The 15,948-nt window shown below is 37.7% G+C and overlaps 1 protein-coding gene and 1 long non-coding RNA gene across 2 annotated transcripts in view; one reads left to right on the plus strand and one right to left on the minus strand.

The window, feature by feature from the left end:
• The window catches only part of LOC122559061, a 66,296-nt gene extending 65,945 nt beyond the window's left edge, over positions 1-351 (plus strand). Inside the window, exon 8 of the long non-coding RNA XR_006314322.1 lies at positions 136-351. This is a non-coding gene — a long non-coding RNA (uncharacterized LOC122559061). The remainder of the gene's footprint in view (positions 1-135) is intronic.
• adamts9 (ADAM metallopeptidase with thrombospondin type 1 motif, 9) overlaps positions 1-15,948 on the minus strand; it is a 256,778-nt gene that overhangs the window by 118,610 nt on the left and 122,220 nt on the right. Inside the window, exons 26-28 of the mRNA XM_043708280.1 lie at positions 13,129-13,407; positions 10,441-10,602; positions 7,524-7,700 (exon numbers count right to left, since the gene is read on the minus strand). Of these exons, the coding sequence (XP_043564215.1) occupies positions 7,524-7,700; positions 10,441-10,602; positions 13,129-13,407 (618 nt within the window). The remainder of the gene's footprint in view (positions 1-7,523; positions 7,701-10,440; positions 10,603-13,128; positions 13,408-15,948) is intronic.

The following is a 15,948-nucleotide window of genomic DNA, read 5'->3' on the forward strand; positions in this document are numbered from 1 at the left end:
GTTTAATGTTATAGCCAAAAGTCCTCCAGGGTTTTAAATGAAAGTAGTCACTTACTGTTACATCCGCTAAATGTTTAATAGAAAGACCAACACAAACAGCAATAAATTAAATAACCACTTAATCTCTTTTTGCAGATGTAAAGCAAGTATCTTAGCCAGTACACCAAGAATTCACACCGGTCTTCAATAAATGTATCTTGGGATCTCTAATGTCCATCTGAACCAGAAGAATAGATAAACAAGTCCTCAGTTTAATGTCTCAACTGAAGAATGGCATCCACAATAATTTTGCACTATAGTGTTTTATCAAGGTTACATGCTTTGCAGCAAGAATGTAACTTAACACATAAATAAAACAGGTTATGATGTATCAGATGAGATATATTGCAATTCCTGGTGACTATCTAATATCTGTCAGATGTAATTGTAATTTTTTTAGCAGGAGTAGGATTTCACATAGATTAAAATAAAAAATCCTTCACAAAAACGTTCTACACATGGAAACATGGGAACAAATGGGAAAGCAAACACACATTAGCTTATTTGTAGAATGTAACTAGCAGATTGATTTGTTTTATGGACTTGAGATCTCAGTGCTCGGAGGCTGAACAAACTCCACTTCACTAAAACTGTAACATCCCACATACTTACATGACTTTCATGAAGATAGGCAAAAGGCAACAGAGCATCAGAAGGATATGTTATTCCAATCCCTTTGTTATTATGAAAATAACACATTGTATTTTTCATGAACGTTTTTCTTTAGCTTGAATGGGGAAGGGGGTAGGTTATTTGAAAGAGAGAAGTAGTGAGATGAAAACCACCCCTTCACCTCTAAAAGAGAATGGAACATTCAAGCTCAACTTTGTTTTGAAGTCCGGGTGACACTTACATTGAGACTGCTGAACAGAAATTTCCCACAGCAATTTTTTAAAGCATTAATGGTTAGAAAAAGTATCTGTGGGTTTCTGTGTCCCTAATCAAAGTGTTATTTTACCTTCAATTACACTGTATCTATTAATGAGACTTTTTAAAATGTTTATTGATCAGCACCGGAAGAATTTTGAAATAATAATATTTTGATAGTTAAAATGTCAATACTATACATGGTCAAATAAATGTTCAGTGAATAATTCACTGAATACAATTGAAAACAGGCAAATAAAGGAGTTGGAATGAGTTAATTGAAATGAACAGAAAGGTTCTACTGCAGATGTACAGCCATCCCTAACCTTTATTTGTCTATTTGCTGAGTAAGATAAACCAATGCACTGACATCCATATGCTACTAGAATTCTCCACAAGACTAATACTGTTTTCTGAATAACTCAAAAATAAACAAAAAATTCTTCACTTATGTTATTTAGGGGAAGTGTAGTGGTTTAGTCACTGGATTGGCAATGTAGAGATCCATGCTCTGAGGGATATGAGTTTGAATCCCACCACAGCAGATGGTGACATTGAATTTATGTAATAAGTCTGGAATAAGAAACTAATCAAATGGCATCCATGAACACTATCAATAGGCATAAAACTCATCTTATTCATTAATGTCACTTATAGAAGGAAAATCTGCTGTCCTCACTTGGTCTGGCCTATATGATTGAATCTCAAATGATCTAGCAAGTCACTCTGTTGTAACTAGCCACTACAAAATATGATTTAAAAAAACCTGATACCAGTCAAACTATCTAGGATTGACTCAGACACTGGAAACAATGATGACACACCCAGCCCTGTCAACCCTGCAAAATCCTCCTTACTAACATCTGGGAGTGATGTCTCACAGGCTGGTTTAGCAGCAGTCTGACATAGTCATACACAAGGAATCACATCCCTGACAGCACCATCACCATCTCTGGGAATATCTTGTCCCACTGGAAGGTCAGACCCAGCAACTGTGATGGCACAGTGTGTATACTTATAGGCATGAGTTGCCCTGAGAATCCTCAACATTGAATCCAGACATCATGATGTATCATGGCATCAGGTCAAACATGGATAAGGAAACCTCTTTCTGATTACTGGCCCCAGCATTCCCCTAGTCCCTCAGTTAGTGAATCAATTCTCCTCCATTCTGAGCACCACTTGGAAGAAGCACTAAGGGTGGCAAGGGAACAGAATGTAATTTGGATAGTTCAGTGTCTATTGCCAAGAGTAGCCTGTAGCACCACTACTGACTGAAGTGTTTTGAGTTCTAAAGGATATTGTTACTAGACTGGATCTGGAATGGCTAGGGTGGGGGAGGGAACCAGCAAGAACAAAAGCATACTTAAGCTCATCTTTAACTATCTACCTGTCACAGATGAATCTGTCTGTAACAGTGTTGGTAGAAGTAAACACCACACAGCCCTTGTGGAGAGAAATCCCGCTTTCATATTGAAGATATCCTCCATCATGTTGTGTGCAGTTACCACCATGTTAAATAGGATAGACTTCAAACAGACCTTGCAACCTAAGACTGGACCTGAGAGGCTTTGTGAGCTATCAATAGCAATACAGTTCTATTCAACCACAATCTATAATGTTATGGCTGAGCCCATTTCCCATTCTACCATCACCAAGAAACCAGGGAATCAACAAGAGTGCAGGAGGACATGCAAAGAGCAGCTCCAGACATACCTAAACTTGAGATGTCAATCGGTGAAGTCACAAAGGCTACTTGCACACCAAGGCTACTTATACACAGCCCACAAGAGAGCTCAGCAGGCCTTGGATCATTGGATTTGATCTCAGCAGTGGCAGTCCAGCTGTAACCAGTCATCAGTGGTGGGGGGCAATTCAATAACTCACTGGAGGTGGAGGCACACAAATACTTCCATCCTCAATGAAGTGGGAGCCTAGCATATCAGTGCGAAAGACAAGGCTGAAGCATCTTCAGCCAGAAGTGCCCAATCAATGATGTATTCCTGCAGTCCCCAGCAGATTCCAGCCTTCAGAAAATTCACATGATATCCAAAAGTGCTGAAGGCACTAGATACTGGAAAGTCAATGGGCTCAGATAACATTCCCAAAATAGTACTGAAGATTTGTTCTGGCATCTACTTGACAAAATGGAACATTGCCCAGGTATGTCCTGTCCACAAAAGCAGGGCAAATCTAACTATGTATCATTAAAGTGATGGAATGTGTCATTGACAACATTACTAAGTAGTACAGAGGAATCTTGATGATCCAAAGGGCATTAGTGGGCAGTATTTCATTCAGTTAATCAAATTCTGGATAATGGAATGCTGGCTAACATAGCTTAGCTGAGCATTGGGACCTTGCGATCTTGCCGGATAATCCGATGTTTGGATAATTGAATGCCGGATAATCGAGGTTCCTCTGTACTTACTCAACAGTAACTTACTCAGTTTAAGTTTCACAGGCCCACTCAAGTTTCTGGTCTCATGTCAACCTTGATCAGAACATGGACAAAGGAGCTGAGCTCATGAGCAGAAGTTAAGGTGACTGCCCTTGATAGTAAGGCAACATTAAACCAAGTATGGCATCAAAAATCCCTATGAAAATGGGGGCTAATGGGAATCAGGTGAAAACACTCAAAAAAACCTTGACAGCATCCAAGGTAAAGCAGCCTGCTTGATTACACCATTTAACACCTTTAACAGTCACACTTTCTGCCACCAATGCACAGTAGCTACAGTGTGTAGCATCTACAAGGTACACTGCAACAGGTTTGGGCCAAAGAGCTTGTCTCAGTGCTGTAGGAGTCTATGGGTCTATGGTTCCTTAGACAGCAAGTTCTAAACCCATGACTTCTACAACCTAGAATGATAAGGGTAACAGACACACGCAAACATCAAATCGTGCAAGTTTCCTTCCACATCACACATCATCCTGACTTAGAAATATGTCACTGTTCCTTCACTGTCACTGAATAAAAATTCTGGAACTCCCTCCTTAACAGCAGTGTGAGTGTAATTACACCACATAGACTTCCACATTCTTAACAATAATTAGGTTGAGCCAGAGACACCCAGACCCCATGAGTAAATAAAATAAAGCGTTGCATTTAAAATTTCGCAAATCAGCAAATGTTTGGATGAACACTTTAAGCTAATAATGATCTATAAAGGCTAACAGACTATTTAACATATGCTGTTGGATAATCCGGAAGAGCATGGACAGTTGCATGATTTTGCAGATTAAAACATCACTTTGAATACTTGCAAACATTACTTTTTGATTCACATAAAACATGTCTACAGTTAGAAAACCCCTAAATGAAAATAAAAACTGATTGCTGTGGCACTTCAGGATTTAGGTCAATAATGGCTGCAATATTCCTAACTAATAATACCTCAGTATTTAATACTGAGCCATGAGAGTATCTGTTTTCTATCTAAATATCATCAAATTTTAAATGAAGCATTCTACACGTAAATAATAATACTTCAAATTATTACGCTAGTGTTTCAATTATAATACTTTAAAAAACTACTAAAAGTCATCCACAGAAAATACTTGTATCATTAGTGAAACTGCCATCATTCTGCTTGAAAGTAGGATAGTATTGTCAAGTTTTCCAAAGCTATGATAAAATGTGTAGACACCACATTCAAGTGAACTTTAAATATTGAGATGCAAAATGCACTCTATAATTCAATATTTGAATTACTATTCATGATAACTAGTATAAAATACATGTGAAAGCAATAGCCAGCAAATGTTTAACCATCTTCTGCCACTTCTTACTGATGTGTTCACTTGAATTGAACATTACGTAAATACATTTCTCCTGACAGGTGACACATCATTGCACCAAATATATTTTTAGAAGGTGTTAGGAACAATAGTTGAGCCAAGAAAAGATCACTAGGCAGCTGTTAACAGTGAGTAAATTCACCTGTGATGTAATTGCAACCCTTTATTTATATCCACAATGCCAGCTATTTCATTTTCAATTAGATTCAAATTTATATCTTAATTAACAAATCAGCTCTCTTTGTGTAAAATGTATCATACAAAGTAAAAAATAATTAACAATGTCCATTGTGGAAATGTACATTTTTCACACTCATCATTCATTGGCTAAAGGTTTCAAAAATTAGATGTGAATTTTCAAAAATATTACTTCGGTAGGATATCATGAACAAATAGAAATCTTTTGCACTTAAGATTAAATTTACACTGTAAAACATTGTTTAATATTTAGGTTTAATATAAACCTGTTAACTGTACAGAATTCTTTTGTACATATTTTTAAAGCAAATATATAGAAGATACATTTCTGTGGATGTGGTAATTTAACACCAGGATTCTCTCAAAAGAAAGACATAAGTAAACATTTCATCTGCTTAAAATATATCACAATAATAATCTTTACTGTGGACTATAAAATATTTACACATTTTTAATGTGAACAAATACTTCATTAATAAATTAAGCTCTTTAGCAATATGTACATTTTTCTTAGCATTATAAATGCTTTAACTGCCAGAGTATCTAACATATCAAAGCAGTTATCCAAGTCAAATACTGATGTTAATACTTTAACCTAAATTTATAAACAATGAAGACAGTAAAACACTAGAAATATAATTAGTACTCTCTCTGATCCATTTATACTAATTAATAGAGAACTTTATAGAAGAGAGAACCAAATAATACAAAAATGATAATATTGCTGCAAACTCATACTATCTAGTTTGTAAAATACTTAGCACAATTATGTTACTACAGAAGGTATTTGTTCATTTAAGCACCATTAAGCACCTGTATGTTATTTGTTAATGTGCATTTTACAGTAAAGGGGTTGTTTAGTGTATAAGTACTACTGTCAGGGATCATGGCTCACCAGCAGCAGAAACTCAAAAATATCCCCCAAGTGTTTTGTCACTTTTTATAATTTCACAAATGTGATGACTTATATTAATAAAAAAATTGGTTTTAATTCTGTTAAAGTTATCAACAAAGGTATCTGATCAGAACAAGGCAGCTTAAGATTTTGTTTAGAATTTGAGTCCAATTTGCTAAGGCCACAGGTTAGTGTTCACAGACTCATATGTTTATATGTAGGCAGAAGAAAACACCTTATCCAAAAATGATTGCAACCTTTCCACTGTACATAGTAAGGTGCATGATTATATTTGTGGTTTATCCTTGTTTAACTATTTCAAATGCAATATTGCTGTCCATATATATGTGCAAATAGGCATTACTTTTTGATTTAATATTTGCCCACTACGCACAGGCAATTCAAATTGTTAATGTAAAATAAGCAAGGAGTTCAGACATGTCCTGTGTGTCTAACTCCCCTCAATTGTGGTGTCACATTGTTCAGACCTGAGGCAATCTAGAAACTATGAAGACAGGAGTTGGGATCAAGTGAAGTGGGTCTACACACAAATGAGTGCATGCCTTTGCAACTTTGGATTACAAAACAAATATTGGCTAAGCACAGTCACTTACCTGTCATATTAATCAGTAACATATAATGGCTGCATTAATAGCATTACACACTAGGCCACAATTTTAAACATAAACACATTGAGGAGCACTGTATATATTTATGTTCTCAAACATGTACCTGACAAAATGAAAGAAAAACTTCATCCAAGAATTGTATTGTATCAGAAAATTCCCTTATTAACATACTGTTTTTATGATATTGAGGTGATAAGTTGGTGTTCAAGTACAGAATAAGTAGTGACCTTTGGTTAAATCTAATGGCCTTTCCTAGCCTGATTATTTTTGCAAAGATTAAAAAGGATGATATAAGAAAATCACTTGAAAGGTTTAGCAGCAATTCAAAAATTATTTCTTAATTATTGAACTGACGCATTACTTCTTATAAACAAAAGATAGTACTAGTAGACCATCTTGGCAACAAGATGGTAGTTAAATAGCTAGGTCAAAATTTGATGAAAGATTTCCGAGTTGCTGAGGGACTATACACTTGTTAGAGATTTATGTAGAGTTCAAAATATGACATCGCTGGAAAATTAACAGAGTCTTTGGTAAGAGCTTATGACAATTACTTAAGCTGTAAGGATGTACTTAGGTTACTGGAGGTAAAATTCAATTTTTTCTAGGAGTAGTTCAGTCATTGGTTACACACACTCCCAATTTGATTTCCATTTAAATTAATCTGTCTACTCCCTTTTTATATCTCCTGTAAAAAATGATTTTCACTCCCACTGATAAGTAACACGGTCACAGATATATTAACATAAATCTAATGATCACTATTCAAGAAAACGACAGGAATAAAATTCCTGCAAGATAGTTAGAACTTTAGGATTATTAAAAATAACAATGAACAGGCTCCCAGACTGTTCTGTTATTAAAATTGATTTTTGCACCAACTGCCTGTGATTTGAGGTACATAACTGTGTATTGTATATTACTGGCCTTCATGTTATTAACAGCAGCATGGATTCAAATAGGAAATAATAAATGTAAACTTGCAAAAAAGTGAACATTTACAAAACTATTCTCTGGCATTAAGCAGATCTGTTATAAACTAACATATCCACAGACTGATGAACTAAGTTATATAAATAGAAGGATTATCGTACCGAGCTCCAACGACCTCTGTGCCAGACATCGCTTGTAGGGCAAGCTCGAGTATTGCATTGTTCACGGTCAGGAGGTTTGTCAAGAATTTCACAGTTCTGGTCACTTAACCTTTGGCCATTTGGAAGCTGACAAATAACTAGTCTTGTTCTTGCTCCACCACCACAGAGCTGGGTGCACTATAAATTTAACACCAACACCACAGCCATTAAAAAGTGATAATCTTGCATTAGAAGCAAACAGAAAAGGTGGGTTGAAATAGTTTGGTTCAGAAACTAAAGAAAGCACTTTGGAATATTAATAGATCAAAAGAAAATAATATACAAGTGGTAAAAGGATCAGATACGTTTTCTATTGTAAAGGTTTTGGAATTTTAATGTACCTGGAATATTATGTCATTTTTAAACTAACTGACTGATTTATTAATTTAAATGTTTCTAAATCATTTAAGAACCATTCTAACCCAAAACAGGTAGGTGCACAATGTATGATGGGGATATGGTTAAAGAACTTGGTCAGAGTTGGTCAAAGTAATTTCAAACTACTAAGTGGACTGATTGCTTCTTGTTGATGAAATTAGCATTCACAATATGGTGTGTAGAATATGAATCTAGGACTTTGTAAAGTGCTATTCTATTTTATGCCCTTTCCACTGTTGCTAACATTGGGTAATTAATCATTTTTAGAAGTTTATGTGACAACTTATGCAAGGAAAAGTTCTTCAATGATCAAGGGAAACAACGGTATTAACAGCTGCTATAGCTTCTCAGTATTGAATATCCAGAGGTACATTACAAAACTGAAATAGTCTTTATGGATCACTGTTGAGCACAACCTATGGAAATAGCAATGTTGGAACCAGAATTCACCAGCCAATTTCTCAAGTCTGACCTGTCATTCAATTACATCATGATAGACCTGTAGCTCAATTTACTTTATCTGCCTTCCATACAAATCGCTTTCCCACCACTAACAAAATAAAAAGTGGATCTCATTGAATTTAATCTGACACCACAGGTACAAGCTTTTAATATAGAATGGTTCAAATGACCAATGTCCTAAACATGAAAATATGTTTCTGATTTTCACTTCTAAATGACTTTGCACTAATTTTAAGACGGTGTCCTCTGGTTCTGGATTCCTCACTGAAGAAATTGTTTCTTTATCTATCCATTTTAATTTATTTTATTATTTTAAACATTTATTTTAAATCATCTCTCAACCATCTAAATGCAAGGGAGTTTATGCAACTGACAATTTACCACTTTATCCCACAGTAATAATCTGATGAATCGGAAGTGTACTCTCTCAAAAGTACAAATACATTTTCTGAAAACTGGTGTCCAACTGGAATAAACTTGATGAGGTTGGACCAAGGGTGCTGTACAACTGAAGCATAAATTCCTCATAATTGAATTCCTTATATAAAAGACAATATTTTACAGCAAATTTGATTCCAGTATCTTATGTACTTAAAAATCTTTGAGGGTCATTAATATATTCAAGACTGAGATTACTAAAAATTTATTAGTAAGGACATCAAAAGTGGGTAAATTGGGGTGTATAGATCAATCATGGTTCAACTAAGTGGTGGAACATGTTCAAATAGACTGCTGTTGTTTCTACCCCTTTGTTCTCACCTTCAATTGGTCAATACCCTCCTGAAGCTGTTACAGCCCTTTTTTTTCATAAATATGCAGATTTTTTTCGAACAACACCATCAAAGCTCAACTGTAGCATTAACCTGTAGCTACACATAGGATGCTATGGAAGCTTTCCTGCTGGAGCTGTACTGAGTGGTCCAAATCAACAAGCTTTTAGTTTCCAATTTAAGATTCTTCATGGGGCAGGAGAAGCAAGAGTGTTCCTTTGAGTCTCAAAAAAGAACCCATGAGCATCCCTGTTCCAGTTTTGTGTCCATCTCTCCCAGTCTTAGTGCCTGTCAAACATTCATCCTCAATAGTTAACTTTGTCTTGAGGACCATTCCCTCTGGAGGTTTTCAGCTAGGATAGCTACTTGCTAGATTGCATTCCTAGAGGTGACTTAAGATTGTCACTGGTATATGGCAAAACCAACATGTTTTATGTTAATAGTGGACTGAAAAAATAAGAAATTTAATTGTCAGCATGTTTCAAAGGGTGTAAAAATTCCTATCAGGCTCATCAATATTGAGGAAATTATGCTTCCCTAATATTTCCTTATTTATTCAATCTCCAAATATAATTGATTGCATTACCCTCACATGAGCAAACATAATGCAGTTTAATGTTTTATGTTTACAATTTGAGGTTAAATGGTAATTATGGAAAAGCAATCTTATGTGCATTGCTTACTCTGCAACTTATCAGTATAAAGTTACACAAACTTTATTTTAACTGGCACTCTCAATAAACTGGCAACAATTATATTCCTGAAATACTGGAATTATCGCGATCTTTCCAATGTCTGAGTAGTCAGTTGAGGATGTGACTGAGAAGGTTCTCTATCAGTAAGTTTTATTTAAGTGATTTATGCTGTAAATAAAGTATAACAGTGATGTGTATACCCCCCTACATTACCTTTCTGTTATTTTGCATGTATTTTTACATTGATTATGTGGACCTCTGGAGCAACTGGAATATTTGATCCTCCAGCACACTTCTGGTCCCTAGGTGTGGTTCATAAAACGTTCATGTAAATTTTGTCTCCAAATCTCACAAAATCCATATTACATCAGAGAGTTAAATATCATTCTTCAAACTTAAACAAAGTCACTGAGTAAAGGATAGTAAAATTTGAGAAATGCTGAAAAAAGACATATTTTGTTAAGCACTAGATGAAAAACTTTGACAAAATGGGTCATGTTTTTCAGTAATGCTTATGTTCTACATGACTGAAAAATTATTTGATAATAATACTATTAAAAGAAGAAACACTACCTCTCCCCAGTTGCCATAAACCCACTGAGGACAAGGACCAGATTCACAGGACCTCATTTCAACAGGCTTAGCCTGTTCTGCGCAGTAGTTGGTATCATATCCATCTTCATCTTGGCAAACCACAACACGCCTTTGGAACCCTCCAGCACATGTACTAGAACACTACAAAAAGAATTGAATCAGCATTAAAACAATGAAATATTTGCAGCTTAATTTGACGTCTACATAACAAAGTGGTTCATTTGGCAATACCCTCACCTCTGAGTGATCAGGTTCCCATTCAAGTTCCACTCCAGGACTTCAGTACAATAATCAAGGCTGATATTTTAGTTCAGCACTGACATAGTGCTGCACTGTCAGAGGTGCTGTCTTGCAAATAGGACATTAATTTGTAACCCCATCTCCCTACTTGAGTAGATGTATAAGATCACATGACATTATTCGGAAGAAGTGCAGGGGAATTAAACTCTGTGTCCTGGATAATATTAATTCTCATTCAACATCACAAGAATAGATTATCTGATCATTATCTGGGCAGGATGGTGGCACAGTGGTTAGCACTGCTGCCTCACAGCGTAAGAGACCCAGGTTCAATTCCCGCCTCAGGCGACTGTCTGTGTGGAGTTTGCACATTATCCCAGTGTCTGCGTGGGTTTCTTACGGGTGCTCCGGTTTCCTCCCACAGTCCAAAAATGTGCAGGTTAGGTGAATTGGCCATGATAAATTGCCCGTAGTGTTTGGTGAAAGGATAAATGTAGGGGAATGGGTCTGGGTGGGTTGCGCTTCCGCGGGTTGGTGTGCACTTGTTGGCCTGAAGGGCCTGTTTCCACACTGTAAATAATCTAATCTAATTGAAACGTTTTGGAAAAGAAAACGTGGGTGGCACGGTGGCACAGTGGTTAGCACTGCTGCCTCACAGCGTCAGAGACCCAGGTTCAATTCCCGACTCAGGCGACTGACTGTGTGGAGTTTGCACATTCTCCCCGTGTCTGCGTGGGCTTCGTCCACATGCTCCGGTTTCCTCCCACAGTCCAAAGATGTGCAGGTTAGGTGAATTGGCAATGTTAAACTGCCCGTAGTGTTAGGTGTAGGGGAACGGGTCTGGGTGGGTTGCGCTTCGGCGGGTCGGTGTGGACTTGTTGGGCCGAAGGGCCTGTTTCCACACTGTAAGTAATCTAAATGTCACATTGCTGTTCATGGGGCTTTGCTTTGTGCATATCGGCTATCATGGCTCCTAGTTTACAACAGAGCTTACACTTCAAAAAGTACTTCGTTGATGGTAAAGCATGTTGGGACATCTGGTGGTAGTAACAAGTGCCATACAAATGTGGATATTATTCTTTTACGTAGCTTGATATGCTTTAGTATGTTTTACTATGCTGAAGGAGTGATATAACTCCAAATTTGGATTGTTGTTAACTGGAACCTGACCCTATTAATTTGCCTTATGTCTAGGCAGGGATTCTTTTGATGACAAAAGCAACAAAACCCTTCAACATGTAGGGAGGCCTGAATTGTTATCTGAAGCACAGCCTCTCGTTCCTTCAGCCCATTTAATATGGATGTGACAGTAATATTTTAGGTTGTAATGGAAGATGTTGCAATGAGAGGTTAATTATAGATTTTATACATTTTAAATAGCAAATAAGTTCATAAAAATGTAATTCAAATTGAATCCAGGGAACAGGAATAAAAATATGATAGTTCTCTTTTAACTTCAGCAAATTGTATGTGTAAAGCTTAGGAGGAGTGACAGAAAGGTTGCTCAAAGGAATAAAACTTGATATGGCTTTTCAAGGGTGGAAAGAGAGATGCAGAACTGAGAGGTTTATGGGTTCAAAGTCAATTTGCAGTAACAGAATTGTCTGCCATCACCAGTAAGATGAAGGGAGGGAATACAAAAATGATGAGTAGAGAACTCAAAGTGATTGCCAATATTCAATTAAGTAAGGTATTACAAATGAGGACAAGGATACAGAATTAAATGGAGGGCTCTTGTGTGGAGCAGTGGTAGTATCCTTTCCTCTGAGTCCAGAGGCTTGGGTTCTAGTACCACCTGTTCCAAAGCTAAGAAAGCAGAAGTTTTATGATGAAGGATGTGAAATTTGTAGATGCTGATGTTCAGGGAGACTTGTATGTATACCCATACAAGGCGCAGTTAGTAAACAAGTGCAGCAAGCGATTTGGAGAGTGAATAACATGGCCTTTATTACAAGGCAAGTGGAGTACAAGAAATAAAACAAACAATCTTGTTATAGTTCTACCAGGCTTTGGTGGAACTACGCCTGGACCACTGTGCAGTTTTGGTCTCTGAACTGGCTGATTAAAAAATATAGAATTGAATGTACTGGAGTTAGGGAACTAGTATATGCCAGTTTAGGCCTGGAATCGACTTGATTTGAGAAGTTAGATGCGGCAGAGTTTTGAACAAATTTCAGATCATTGAACATCAACAATGGGATGACTGATAGAAAGTACAGGTTCGAGTGATGCCAAGGATGAGAGTTTGGGTGATATGAAAGTTGAGATTCAGGAACAGATTGAAAGGCAGGAGAAATCAATGACAAGGAAACATGCAATTGTGGGCAAGAAATAAATGAATCAAAAGGATATAATTGCTAAATGTACGGGCGCCTATATTAAAAATGGTCAATAATAAAAATTCGATCCTAGCCAACAGCTACTTACTGCTCCCCAAGGCCCAGTTCTCCACTGACTGCCTCCAGGTAGTGGGGTGCGGTCTGAATCATCATGTGTTGGCATGTTCTTAACCCGAGGAAATAGGTGATCATTCTGCCCAGATCTGTCATATCCATGACGTCGTGAACTGCAACTTGGCATGGCACATTCTTGCTCAGTTAGCGGCTGATCATCGAGATCGCACTCACTCTCACTTACAATCTGATTCTTGTAATTCATGCAACTCACATGACGTGTTGCTTTACCTTGGCCACAGGTCACAGAACACTGCATTGGGAGAATAAAAATAAAAATGCATAAATCTTTCCAGAAGCTAAACCAAGAACAAAACCATAAGACAAAATCTTATTGGAAGGCAGAGTATGACAGTTACTGGAAAGCTAACATACAACAGGAAATATTGGAAGAGACTCAGCAGTATAGGCAGTATTTGTGTAGACAGAAACAATTAATGATTCAGCTCTGTACACCATCACCACAGAGGAGCCAACTGATGAGGTAATCACCTGCACCATCTCCCAACACAGAGACAGTCACCTCAGTGGGTATATTAGCTAAAGTAGGCTTAGGGACAAAGCCTGGTGAGTACATCACTTATACATGCCCACAGCTGATACAGGAAGAAATGGCCAAGGCCTCTGACACTCAGAGCACTATCTGAGATCAGATATGTTCTGAGCCCCAAGTAGAAGGCACGGCTCTGAGATGGAGAGGAAAAACAAATCTAAGGCATGTTTGGTGACAGGGTATAATCTGCACTTCTGCACAAACATAATCACTTACATATTCAAACGTTTGCATAAGTCTATGACATCAATAGGAGCTGAGAAGGTTGTCAGAAGTGAAAGTTGTGAAGCATCTTCCACCATCAAAAGGTTGTGCTTTTTTAAAAATCCCACACCGTGGTAGCTCTCTCCTAATCAACGTGAGTTACTGAGATTGCCTTGTCCATCAGTAACTACATACTAACGAGATTAGGGCTTGTCGTCAAGACTCTCCACATGGAGATGTTCCACTCTTGGGAACACTGATCTTAGTGATAAGGTTTCAGGGAGAAACCAGGGTCTGGGTTGTACAATAGTGGATTATGGGAGCTGTTACAGAATCCATCATGTAACTACAAGCTCCAGGCTAGAAAGGTCTATCACATGTCTGGGGTTACTAAAGCTATGCTAGAAAATCTAAGGGGATGAGGTTGGCAATGGCAATGCCACATGTCAATATCTTGTAATTGTAGAGACAAATGAAATGAGTAGATCAAGACTTCAATGTTATAATACTGGAAGCATTGTCAATGAGGCTGTTCAGCAGCAAACATACAATGAAGGCTCATAGTATTCTGCAGCACTGCAGGGATGGTGAAGATGTAAGGCACATAGGAACAGTCTCGAGATGTGGGAAAACTCGCTCATATTCACCAGAGTGTGGACTTTCCTTTGTGACTTTTATGAGTTTGACACAAAGACCATTTTGGTGCAATCATGTAGGAAAGAGTGAGTTGTGGGATGGTGCTCAGCTGGTCTGGCTTTAAAGTGGATTGCTATAAAATTTTCCCTGGCTCAGCAAAACATTGCCATGTTTCGTTCATCTCTTTGATGGATATTTTCCTCCTCAGAGGTTTTCCTCTTGCTCCTCAGCCACCACATGCCCCTTTGCTAAATGTGCTTGTGCTGGGCACCACACACCACTCTGCCTGGGGCTTACTGCACTGCACTGCTTGACCTGCCCAAACATCATTCCTTCTGTTGCCCAGGAGGCCTACGGTTTGTTCTGTAATGGCTGCAGTTGAAAAGTGGACAATGTTATATCTCTCCTTGGTGACATATTGAGGATTTCTGAAGGACATCACAAACCAATTTTTAAATATTCACTTGTGGGACATGGATGTAACTCGTTGAGCCAGCATTTATTGCCCATCTCTAGTTACCCTTGAGAAGGTGGTGGTGAGCTGAGCATCATGAACCACAGTGCTCTTAGGGAGGGAATTCCAGGGATTTGTGTTTGTGCACTTTCTTAAGTGTCGTGGTGTTGTATCTTCTTTTTGGTACCTCTGTTTCATTCTGGAGTTGAGTTTGCTCTTTAAAACCTATAGGGATGCTTTCATATGTAAATCGCAAAACTTTTTTAAAAGTTACATTAATCCATTTTCTAGATGAGAATCAGTCTGACCATTGTGGCACAGACAGCCTCACACAGGGCAGCTCACACCTTCAATGCATTATCTGGGCTGATATGACACCAATTGTTAAAGTTCATTTGAGAATGTAACTGTTAAAAAAGGTTTTGCGATTTACATATGAAAGAACTGAAACCAACATGGTCATTTTAAAAGAGGAGAGACTTAACAAACAATCCAGGTCTTTTTCAATATATAATTTCAATTACATCACACTGTAAACTTTTGCTATAAATTCTGTGTCTTATGATCTTATACTCCACAACCACCTGATGGTGCATCGCTCCAAAAGCTAGTGCTTCCAAATAAGCCTATTGGACTATATACTGGTATTGTGTGATTTTTAACTTTGTATGCCCCAGTCCAAAACTGGCATCTCCAAAACATGGCAGGGATTCCCAGTAGTTCCTGGATACAATCCTGACATAAAAATCAAGGGTAGCTGTTATCTTTAACAACAGCAGGATGGCATTGCCACACAATCCATTGCAGCCACAGGTCCTTGTTCAGCAGCTGGCTTAGGCATGGATCATCCTGAGGTGTCTTTTACACTGGCTCTCTTTGATCTGGAGATAGCTGCATCAAAGTCAGTAGATCCTGTTTCACACAAGAACTCCTCTTGGACATGACGG

This window comes from Chiloscyllium plagiosum, chromosome 18, assembly GCF_004010195.1.
Source record: "Chiloscyllium plagiosum isolate BGI_BamShark_2017 chromosome 18, ASM401019v2, whole genome shotgun sequence".
Classification (NCBI taxonomy): domain Eukaryota; kingdom Metazoa; phylum Chordata; class Chondrichthyes; order Orectolobiformes; family Hemiscylliidae; genus Chiloscyllium; species Chiloscyllium plagiosum.